Raw genomic sequence first — 11,214 nt, 5'->3', positions numbered from 1 at the left:
TACTACTTAGTATAGCCGTGCAAACGATGGCGATTAGTTCCGAGGGTCGCTCGCAGCTCGGGTACCGGCTACAATATGTTCCGAAACGTCTTATCGCACGCGCCGTTGACCCACATGCGGTTCGGCCCTCTGCAAATTAGGGTACAAGTGTGCAACACCGAGATCAAGGCGCTTTGGGGATACGGATGTAAAGGATAATGCAGTATTGGCGATCTAACGTTGCCTACAAGACTGGGAAGAAACGCCTCGCATTTCCCGCAGAATAGCATGTTCCTCGCAATTGATATGAAGGATCCGACAATTCTTTTTGCTTAGTTTACAATCGTGGTCCGCCGTTTTTACCCAAGCGCCTCGTCGCCGACCTACAGGGTGGAACGTGATTACATCGTTCGAGATTTCAGTCAAATCAGATCTGATCGGAACCCTCGCGATCCGTCGGAGCCTCTCTCGGTATCAAGGTTCAACTCAAGGAGTATATAGTACATTGTGGTACACAACAGGCAAGACATCACCTACACCACGTTCTTACAGAATCCTCTACTGAGATGACAGACAACCCGTTCAAAGTTATCGTTGTTGGGGGCGGACCGGTCGGATTGACCGCTGCTCATGCGCTGCATTTGGCCAATATCGACTTCGTCGTGCTGGAAAGAAACGATGACGTTGCCGTCGATGTCGGAGCGAGTCTTGTGCTTGGAGCACAAAGCATGCGATTCATGCAGCAGTTGGGTCTGCTCGACAAATTGCTTTCGATTGGGGAAAAGTTGCTTTATAACAAATCGTTCACCCAGGAGGGTACAAAGTTCACGGATAGTACATCTATCCAGTTGATGAGAAGGAAGTAAGTGCTACTGTTTACTTGATCAAACGATTGAATCTTGACTGGATATGGATTGACTTCCAACTTTAGTTTTGGCCTCGAGTTGATCACGTTTCATCGAGCCGAACTTGTTCGAGCCTTACTGAACGGGTTGCCAAAGGGTGCAAGAGAGAAATACTTGCTCAGTCAGAAAGTTGTCGATATCTCAACTAGCAAGTCCGGTGTAGTCGTCACTTGCGCCAACGGGAAAATATACTCTGGCTCTATGGTGATTGGAGCCGATGGTGTGCACAGCCAAACACGAAAGATAATGCACAGGCTTTCAGCCGAGAGCAGATTTTCTGCCAGCAGAAACCCAGAGCCGCCCTTTCAAGCCAGGTACCGATGCTTGTGGTCCAACCTTCCGCGACCATGCGAAGCTGGGCAGGGAGCCGATACGCAAGGCAAAGACCGCTCCGTCATGTGGCTGACCGGCCGCGATCGCGCCTGGATATTCCTTTACGAGAAGCTGGATGAGCCAACCAACGAGCCCAGGCGGTACACCAAGACGGAGATGGATGCGTTTGCAGCTAGCTTCGCAGATTGGCCTGTCAATGAGGAGTTGCGAATCAAGGACGTCTACAACAGCTCAACAGCAGGTATGTCGAATCTGGAAGAAGGGATACTTGAGCATTGGAGCCTGGGGCGGATTGTCCTTGCTGGGGATTCATGTCACAAGTTCACCCCCAACGCAGGCCTCGGTTTCACAAATGGAATTCAGGACATTGCATTGCTTTGCAATCTGCTGCACGATGTGGTGGGTTCGAGCATGACCTCTGATATCAGCGAGGACACCCTGCATCAAACCTTCAAGGACTATCAGGACGCTCGAAAAACAGCCCTGAACTTCGACTGGGGTGTATCGTCTCTCACAACTCGCGGGCACGCTTGGGCGAATCCGATTTACTGGTTTTTGTATAGGTTCGTTTGGCCTCTATACGCTTTTCAGTGGCTCTTGCAAACGGTCATCGCCGCTTCACAGATAAAGCAAGGCAGAGTCCTCAATTACGTCTTGGGTGAGGACCGCATTAGAGGGCGCATTCCATGGATGTATCCAATCTATACAAAAGGAAAGGACGTTTAGAAGAATATCTATGTTCCAGCCTTAGAGGACAGAGGATCGATGGTGATGCTAAGTCTACGGGTCTAGAATATCAAGCTATTAACAGCCAGCAAACAAATCTTAGCTTTCCTATTTTTTACCCTTCTGTATTATAGGTAGAGCGGTTGAACTCAGATCGAAACAAAATCGGCGACGGTACACTCCATTATCTCCAGAAATTTCACCTGAAGAAATTACCGACTCTTACGTATCACACCCCCGAGACCTCAAAGATACCTTTGTAGGTCTAGCGGACAATACGCCTCCTGACCTTATACATTACGATCTGCCCAAAAGCCAAGGGTCGTCAATGTCACGCAAAGCCCCATCAAGCACACCCGATCACTCAATGCCATTCGCTACGCGAGAACAGATGTGGAACAGCGGCTAGAGCCCATCGATCGTTACGCTGGAGAACGAGAGGCCTCGAACGACTTCCTGCGGATGAATGGACTACCTACCCTCTTAGTGTCCCGACTGGACGTAGGCTGTAAATCTACGGACTGTTGGAGCCAGCAGTCAGCGTCGGTGATTGCTGTCAAAACGCTTTTCTTCATCCGGTAGTACTTCTAGTGACGCCGAAATCAGGGGCCCTCCTACCCTTGTCGATTCAGTCAGCCTCAAAGTGAAAGTGTCAAATTTTCTTCAGGAGATCGACAAAGAGACTCTCTTGCAGTGGTAGTTTACCATTACCAAAAGTAGAGTTCTTCATGACACGATCTGGAACGGATGTGGCAAACGAATATATCGCGTTCGCCATAAGTGCAAGTGTAAGGACTTTGAGCTCTGCCCCATTTGTCTTGCCAAAGCGACAACTGAACATCCGAAGCACACATTCCAGGGGCTAGTATCCAATAGCGCCGACAAAATAGATATCATCACTTAGAATCTTGCTCTCATGAGTACAAGAGAGCGTGACCATCTTCAGCACCGACGAGGCACAGAGCCGTATTAAATGGAAGATTGTCAGAAAACGCCGGACTCGATACATTTGTCCGGTGCTATACTGGAAATGAATAGATTGATTGCAGGATGTTGCAGGTAGTTTGCTTACAGTCAGCTTATACCGGTGTTACATCACTTTAATTCTCAAAGATCTATCCTGAAGCAAAACTTATTACAAGGGAACAACTGCCAAGTCAGTGACGGCCACGTTGCAATCACTAAGTGCTAAGTAAGCAAATCCTACACTAGCTATTATTCGGACGTGTGAGAAAAATAAACTATATTTAACAGTTACTCCGAGGGCAAAGACATACTCCGTAGGGATGACTCCGTAGGAATATTTAACGATTACTCCGTAGGCCCCCGAACAACCACTACCACAGCTTTGTAGCCCTATTCTTACCAACATTATCTTTAGATCCCTTGCTGATGATTATGTTATCAGCTCGCGGCCATGTGTACTCGGCTTTAGATCTAGCAGCAGGTTACATGAAGGAGCGAGGGCTTCTGTACGATAAAGACAAGCATCCGAGTGGCCTCGTATCCCTGACAAACGCCGAGAATGTGTGGTTCCATCAATTCATTATCTTACTTGTAACCACAGGTGCTAATAGATGCATTAAACAGTTCCTTATGCAAGCGAAGATGCTCCACTTCATGCAGACTCGGGTTAGTAGAAGGTTTAACATTGCCTTGGTGGACCTGACTCAATCAAATCTTAGTCTTTGCCATTGCTCGAACGCTACACCTTAACCTATCACCATGGGCCTTTTGGTTCCAAGCGCTTGAGACAAGCGATGGCCAACTTCATCAACACTGGATTCTTGCCGGCCGTTCCCACAACAGTTGATGAGATATCTTTTGTCAGTGGCGTGACCGCACTCAACAACATCTTGGCTCTGTGCACAACTGCAGAAAACGAAGGCTTACTCGTAGGGATGCCAATTTACGGATCCTTCGCTCCAGACCTACAGACTATGTCCAAGTAAGGCATTACTGAGATGATATATCACAGAGCGGCTGACGGGTTGCAGCTGTAAATTGGTCTACACCGTGTTCAATGACAAGGATCAATTTAGTGTTGATGCAGTTGATTGCTACGAGCGCTCTCTACAAGAGGCAGAGAAGAGTGGCACAAAGATAAGAGCGTTGGTCCTTACCAATCCTCACAATCCACTTGGTAGGTAACAGACAATTGCTCGAGGATCAAGGAGAAAAGTAACTCCTGCAGGTCGATGCTACCCTCGGGAGACTCTGGAAGCCATCATGAGGTTCTGCAACAAGTACAGCATTTATCTTATCAGCGATGAGATCTACGCATTCTCTGTATACTATACAGACGAATCTACCCCGGGATTCACCTCAATACTCTCCATCGATCTGGCCGGAATAATCGACAGCCAGCTTGTCCACGTCCTCTATGGTTTTTCCAAGGCAGGCCGTGTCACCTCAAAAAGGTAGCCACTCATCTGACAGCTATCCAGGACTTTGCTGCTGCCGGCCTGAGATTGGGATGCCTGGTATCTAGAAATCCAGAGCTTACAAAGGCTGTGCGGTCTCTGGCGTAGGTCTCGCGAGAACCATATGCTTCATCTCCGCTAACTTCGTGTTCCAGGCGATTCCATGGCGCAACACCATTGACAGATGCTATCGCTACTAGCATACTCGAGGACAGAGAGTTCTGCACACAGTTCCTAGAAGAGAGCGCTCGCGCATTGGGCGAACATCAAGCGATTGTAGTGAAGGCGCTCAACGATGCTGGGATCCCATATGTTCGCAAAGCGTAAGTGAAATAAATGCCAACATTTGCTCGCACAAAACAACAACTGACGTCTGGTGCTTTAAGAAATGCCGGGTTTTTCCTCTGGATTGACATGTCTATATGCTTGCAAAGTCTGTCGTGGCAAGCAGAAGACGACCTGAGGCAGAAGCTCTATGACAATGGCGTGGAAATGTCGGCTGGACATGCATATTACGATGAAAGCCCCGGAAAGTTTCGTTTTATCTTCTCGGTTGACAAGGACTCCTTAGTTGAAGGCCTTCGGAGGTGAGTGTCCGTGGATAAACAAGTTGTTTCTACGATGATGCTAAACAGATTTAGGGTGGTCTTGTTCTACAATAGTCATAGACTAGACTGATCTGGGACCTTCAAATGGAGAAAGGATAGCAACGGTTTCTTGCACCAGAGCAACTCATATTGGTCATTTGTCACGCGCGTCTATCTCTCGATCATCACACTAGACTCTAAATCTCATTCAGTTAGTGTAATCTCCAATCAATTCAAACTGCAGTTGCTCCGTCGTCACCATCTAGAAGCATGGCGCAAGTAGTTCAGCGAACCCAGTCGCAGCAAAGCAGTACAGCAAACTCTAAAGACGTAGAAATGTCTTCCGAGGACGTCGTCTGTTATAAGATTCTCGCTCCAAGGTGAGCCTTCTCGTGAGATTGTCAGCATTATTCTGCAGAGTTGCGTTTCTCTGGAGCCATTCTCATATGTCGGCTGGATCGAGCGACACCACTGCATGGGACCGTTGAAAACTCATTGCTGCAACGTCGACACTCGTTGCGCTACTTATTATTCAATGATGCCACCTAAGAGGGGCCCATCTCTCTAGGATTTCTGAAGGATCTTGGTCTATACCCAACGCTGGCAGGCTATCCTAGCCACCATGCTTCACTGTTAATCGTTGAAAAGTCTCTAGGGATCAATCAGCTTACTCTATTTTGGCCGGAGTTCTTCAGCCGGACTAGATCAAGTATCTGCGCATCGAAGTGTTCAGCTCGCAATGGGCCGGCCGTTATCCGCTCAGTGTCTGTAACTCTGCAGCACTTCTGGCCATGGTATTTCCGAACTTGAGAGGCTTTCATCGAGATTCCATACCGGACATGGACGACGTTTTTGCTCTTGAGTGGTATTTCGGGTAAGCCAACAATACTGATTTCAAATACGAACTAGACTACGGTGAATCTACTTCTCCGCATGCTGAAACTCTGCTGAGCACATCCGAAGCTTGAAGAACATCTTGAAGACTGAGAAGCGCAGCTTGGTAGCGAGTTTTAGCGTTAGTAAACCTATACTAGCACAATAACGCGCTATGGTTGTCGACAGAGGTCGAGATTGGAGTAAACTCGATGTTAGTATAGAATGAACCAAAAGGGTGACATGGTTGCCAAGTGCTACGTCTAGTCCCAGCGAGGATGTACAGGCGGCGGGGTGTTCGCCTGTGCCGTTTGTCAATACACCGTTCAAGCTGCCTACTGTGGACAGGCAACGGTCTGATGTCAGTCGCTGAATCCGAACATCTCAACAGCTCCATGTACAATGCATACACGATGTACAACATAGAAACCTTGCTGAGACGACTCCATAGTATTATTATGTTTTATTGTTACTGTACAAGCAATCCAATCCGACCACATTAGCACCTCACCGCGAGGTCCGTCATTACTCATCGAACAGCCATGTCTCGTCGCACCATACAGGCTAATAACTTAGACAAGTATTTACAAGGCAAAGAGAGCAAGAGCGGCAGCGCCGAGAACGGCGGCAGCCTGTGTAGCGTGGGCGGCAGCACCAGTGAACTCGGAGACCGATGAGCTGGTAGCAGGCGCAGTGCCGTTGGAAGTCGCCGTAGCAAGGTGGCTGCTGGCGGCGCTGGCAGCGCTGGTGATAGCGCCAGCAGCACTGCTCGCAGCGGACGCAGCAGCGCTCGACGCGACGCTCTCAACTGAGCTTGCCACGGAAGCAGCAGCAGAGGCAACAGAAGAGGCGGCTGATGCAGCAGCGGAGGTCGCGGATGCGACAGCAGAGCTAGCAGCGGATGTAGCGTCGGGGATCTCAATTGGTACACCGGCGTCCTGGCACGTCTTCTCGACGGCCGCAATGGTGGTGGCCTGGTCGTCGGCTGTGCAGGCGCCTTGTACACAGGGCTGTACGGTGCTGAGCAGCTTCGCGCCTTGCTTGCAGTGGCAGGCAAAGTCGGTCAGGCCAGCGCAACCATCGCTGGTGAGAGGGCCGATGAAGCATTGCAGCTACGGAGCGTTAGCAGAATAGACATGGGTATAAGAAGGAATGGGACGTACGGCGCAGGCGGGAATGTTGCTAAGCTGGGCTGTGGCAACAGTGGCCAGGGCAACGATGGAGGTGAGAGCGAAGGTCTTCATGGTGGTAGAATATGGACTGAAGTGACGGTCAATGACTGGACGAGGGTGTTGGACTCGGTTTGTGAACGACGGTGATGCTTGATGAACTGGGAAGTCAACGAACATGCAATGCTTTATACCACAATAGGCCGCATTGGCCCTGAGCAAGGAACACTCCGTATTCAGGAGAGCTACTCGCCATCATCGTCACATGCAGCTCCTGAACTCCTCCGTACTGTGCCAGATCCCTTGATGTGTTGAGAAAATCCTCACTTGCTTGGGCTGGATCGAGGGGGAAGCCTGTTCGCCGAGATGATGTCCCCTTTCCGCAAATGAGATTGAAGCTCATAGAGGAGCAACTGCCCTTCACGATCAAGTTTTCAGACGTTCTGGGGTAGCCTCGACAAACCCTTTTATTGTTTCGGCACAAAGCGAGCGGATGGCCCGGAATGATTGGCCATGAGGCATGCGCTCTTACGTCTGGAGCTGTTGCGGCGGTAGCAAGCGACGGGGGTGTGTTCTTGTTAAGACACCAAGACCGGTGCCCCAGACGCCACAAGTCTTACTTGACTGGGTGTGGTGCTGCAGGTGGCCCGCGAGGACGATCGCGGCGGGAGCTAGTTTGGGCATGGCGTGATGCAGAAAATCCGGGGTGGCTTGGCTATTCACAAGCTCACGCGCACCCAGACCCAACGTCCTGTGGTGCACGAATGTGAGGCATGTCCTGTGTTATAACGCGTATATCGAGCCGTTCGATCGATACCTGTAAGAATTCAAATAGGTAGTCCTGATGATCAGTCGTAAGGTTTGCACCCTTGGTCCCGTCTCATATCTCCTTTCTTGGTCATCTCCCGAGGTGGCAACTATTCGCGCAAAACCAGGCCAGTCATGGAACGGATGACAATGCCGGGCCGCACGCCTTGACGTTACACTTGGTGGCCTCGAGTGCGCCAGGAATTAGCGAGTGGCGTATGGTTCTCCGTGGGCAAATTGAATTGTCTCGTGTGTGCTTTGTACCAACACTGTACCTGCATCTGCAGCCTCAAACATAATCCCATCTCGTAAAATGGAATCGCCACTCAAATCGAGCTCCTTCAGTGTTGCCAATCATGTAGATCAGGTCAGGTTTACTGCAGGAGCTGCGAAATGTTGATGCCGATCCAAATGCGTTCCACGATGGCGGATGCGACGGCTCGGTTTGTTGTGAAGTTCCTCGGCAGCATGTGCGTGCACATGAACCCCAGCAGTCAAACGCAAACAATCTGGGGAAAATCTGGGGTCGGAGCATGCTTGGCTGAACGTAGCTTGATCAAATTACGTGCAGCGCAACTGTCAGAGATTAGAATTGACGAGGATCTCATTTACAACCTCCAGTGGCTTGCGTTGCAGTACGGCAGACTGTTCGCCTGGTGGGACATGTTGACGTAACAAGAAAGACCGAAAGGGGAGATCAAGTTGTTGGATCTAACCTGAAAGATATCGCGCCTCAGCGATTCTTAGAGCTGGAGAACCTATAGCGCTGACTGGTGCGTTGTTCCTTACATGCCACTCACGTTGGCAGGATTGAACTTATCTGCAGCGTATGTTTTTTAGTGCGACTTTCCGAGCATCACCTACTGTACTCGAGATGTCTCGCGCTCTTGACGTGAAATTTACACCACGTCAAAGTGTAAATATTTGCTAGGATTTTCAGTCCAGGGGAAGTCACTGGCTAGTTTTCCTGTGGATGGATATCCTGTTAATCACGTGCCCTACGTACTTGCCTTTCATATATCGGAGAGATGAAGGCCTCAGACCTGCCTACTGCCGTAAGAGAGTTGGAACAGTCAGATGGCGCTCTTGAGAAAAGGTTGACATGCGAACAAACTTCATTGACGACTTGTGAGGGTAAGCATTCCTGTACTTCTTCAACCATGATCGCGAAGGTCCAGTGAATAGAAACTTCAGGATTGATCAAAGCTGGAATTAAGAGGTCGCCAGTGACATCTTGTACTCGATGCCTTGTGATGTCGAGATCAGACTTCGGTGTTGCGTGATTTCAATTGACTGCTGCTTCCCTCCAGCTTATCGATACAACACGCCAAGACTCTGGTTTGATGTCGCGCTAAGGAAATCATCATTGAGGTTCGTGCCGCGGTCCAGACAACGACAACAACGCAAAGATCCCTCAACCTTTCGTCAGTTCAGTTAGCTGTCGCCGGACCTTCTAGACTTCCTTCATCGCACATACGCACATCAGAACGACGCGCGATGGCGACAACGGAACCGATTTCAAGCTCCACCGAGCAGCTCGTACGCGCATCGGGAAAACGCACAAGAGAGATATTCGCCGCAGACTTCGCATCATCAGCTGCTCTGAACCATGCGTCAAACTCGGCATTCTCGATCACTGCTACAACCCCCGCGCCCTCAACGGCTGCCGACCAAGTCAATGTCGCCGCGCGCATTCGCAACGAATACGAGCATGTCCGCGAATTACCACCAGCTCTTGCTGCCAAGATGGCCGCAGCAGCCTCTACGGCAGCAGAGCGACGCAAGAAGATCAAGAACCAGAATGCAGAAGAGCAGGCTTCAGACCCCAAGATGCGCAAGATGATTGCAGGCGCATCAGAGAAGGCGGACAAGGCGAAGGACGCGCAGTCAATGGCATTGACGTTGAGAGCGGGAGGGAAGGGCGCAGCACCTAATGCGAATGGCCCTACACCGAGCAGAAATGCGACGTCGAGCGCGCTGGTGCGCAAGGACACGGTCCGGCAGACGAAGCCAGATTGGCACCAGCCCTGGAAGGTGTCGAGGGTCATGGCAGGCCATATGGGATGGGTGCGGTCGCTGGCTGTGGATCCGGACAACAGATTCTTTGCTAGTGGTGCAGCTGACCGGACAAGTATGAATTCTTCCATCCAGATCCACAACCTACTTGCTAACGCTTTGAACAGTCAAGCTCTGGGATCTCGCGAGCGGGCAGCTAAAGCTTACGCTCACTGGTCACATCAGCGCCGTCCGTGGCCTCGAGATATCGCCACGCCATCCATACTTGTTCTCCTGTGGTGAGGACAAGATGGTAAAGTGCTGGGATCTGGAGACAAACAAAGTCATCCGCCACTACCACGGCCATCTTAGCGGTGTCTACACCCTCGCATTACACCCCACGCTCGATGTACTCATTACGGGAGGTCGCGATGGCGTTGCTCGAGTTTGGGACATGCGGACAAGAACAAACGTACACGTTCTGAGTGGGCACAAGGGTACCATCGCAAGCATCAGGGCACAAGAAGCGGACCCACAGGTCATCACAGGGTCCATGGACTCTACCATTCGCCTCTGGGATCTGGCAGCCGGCAAGACACAAACGGTTCTGACACACCACAAGAAGTCAGTCCGCGCACTCGCATTGCACCCGAAGGAATTCACATTCGCATCCGGCTCCTCGCAGTCGATCAAGCAATGGATGTGCCCACGCGGCGACTTCATGCTTAACTTTCAGCCCGCCAACAGCATTGTAAACACCCTCTCTGTGAACGAAGACAACGTCATGTTCTCCGGTGGTGACGATGGTTCAATGTCCTTCTGGGACTGGAAGACTGGGCATCGATTCCAGCACACCGAGCAGATCGCGCAGCCTGGTTCATTGGATGCGGAGGCTGGTGTCATGTGCTCGACATACGACAGGACTGGGTTGCGATTGATCGTTGGTGGTTCAGACAAGTCGATACAGATCTGGAAGCAGGACGACAACGCGACTGAAGAGTCGCATCCGCTTGACTGGCAGCCCACGCTTGGCAGGCAGAAGTTCTAAGAACGGCATTGAAGCACGTTGCATTTGCATTGGGAGGTGTTGAGGCGTTTGAAAGAGATACCATAGCTGTAAAGTAGATGAGTCGCGAAGATCTAGAAATCACGTACCTACGTCGTATGCATTTCAGAGGTCACCTTTTGCTGAGGCCTTCGTCGCTGCCATCCAGAGCGTTCCATCCCTCCCAGAGCGTCGCCTCTCTCCTGTTCCAGCACGATATTTTCTCCACATCTGCGACTGATCTGATCTCAATCAGAAAGACATACTTGGTGACTTTGGCACTCCCTTCTCTGGCCGCGCGGTCCCCTTGGCCGTATATCGTATTCTCGGTGGCCCGCGCACTACCGTATCGCCGGCGCGTCGCTGCCGACG

At 50.7% G+C, this 11,214-nt stretch overlaps 4 protein-coding genes across 4 annotated transcripts; 3 read left to right on the top strand and 1 right to left on the bottom strand.

Annotated features, from left to right (window-relative positions):
* Positions 1-368: 368 nt before the first annotated feature.
* Positions 369-2,033, top strand: C7974DRAFT_65211 (FAD binding domain-containing protein). The gene is made up of 2 exons (XM_046147011.1): positions 369-841; positions 911-2,033. The coding sequence occupies exons 1-2, from the start codon at positions 546-548 to the stop codon at positions 1,941-1,943; spliced, it is 1,329 nt and encodes a 442-aa protein (XP_045993026.1). The 5' UTR covers positions 369-545; the 3' UTR covers positions 1,944-2,033.
* Positions 2,034-3,304: 1,271 nt separating this feature from the next.
* Positions 3,305-4,957, top strand: C7974DRAFT_466347 (1-aminocyclopropane-1-carboxylate synthase 1; the record flags this gene model as incomplete). Its single annotated transcript, XM_046146324.1, has 8 exons — positions 3,305-3,470; positions 3,534-3,575; positions 3,629-3,891; positions 3,941-4,086; positions 4,138-4,340; positions 4,391-4,470; positions 4,522-4,689; positions 4,753-4,957. Exons 1-8 carry the CDS (start codon positions 3,336-3,338, stop codon positions 4,955-4,957), a joined length of 1,242 nt encoding a protein of 413 aa, XP_045993025.1. The 5' UTR covers positions 3,305-3,335.
* A 1,453-nt stretch (positions 4,958-6,410) lies between these two features.
* C7974DRAFT_380229 (uncharacterized protein) lies at positions 6,411-7,070 on the bottom strand (the record flags this gene model as incomplete). Its single annotated transcript, XM_046140507.1, has 2 exons — positions 6,411-6,938; positions 6,990-7,070. The coding sequence occupies 2 exons, from the start codon at positions 7,068-7,070 to the stop codon at positions 6,411-6,413; spliced, it is 609 nt and encodes a 202-aa protein (XP_045993024.1).
* A 2,119-nt stretch (positions 7,071-9,189) lies between these two features.
* On the top strand, positions 9,190-11,005 carry C7974DRAFT_367656 (pre-mRNA-splicing factor prp46). The gene is made up of 2 exons (XM_046139878.1): positions 9,190-9,933; positions 9,986-11,005. Exons 1-2 carry the CDS (start codon positions 9,300-9,302, stop codon positions 10,843-10,845), a joined length of 1,494 nt encoding a protein of 497 aa, XP_045993023.1. The 5' UTR covers positions 9,190-9,299; the 3' UTR covers positions 10,846-11,005.
* Positions 11,006-11,214: the final 209 nt, after the last annotated feature.

The sequence above is a fragment of the Boeremia exigua genome (genome assembly GCF_020726555.1).
Source record: "Boeremia exigua strain MPI-SDFR-AT-0100 chromosome Unknown C7974scaffold_12, whole genome shotgun sequence".
Lineage (NCBI taxonomy): Eukaryota > Fungi > Ascomycota > Dothideomycetes > Pleosporales > Didymellaceae > Boeremia > Boeremia exigua.
The sequence above is the reverse complement of the archived record's forward strand: the minus strand, read 5'-3'. Positions and strand labels throughout refer to the sequence as shown.

Bases quoted from the DNA above. Each gene is read 5' to 3' on its own strand.
- C7974DRAFT_367656 (XM_046139878.1), top strand. From the start codon at position 9,300: ATGGCGACAACGGAACCGATTTCAAGCTCCACCGAGCAGCTCGTACGC. The intron at 9,934-9,985 runs GTATGAATTCTT...CGCTTTGAACAG, and splicing joins TGGTGCAGCTGACCGGACAA to TCAAGCTCTGGGATCTCGCG.
- C7974DRAFT_65211 (XM_046147011.1), top strand. From the start codon at position 546: ATGACAGACAACCCGTTCAAAGTTATCGTTGTTGGGGGCGGACCGGTC. The intron at 842-910 runs GTAAGTGCTACT...TTCCAACTTTAG, and splicing joins ATCCAGTTGATGAGAAGGAA to TTTTGGCCTCGAGTTGATCA.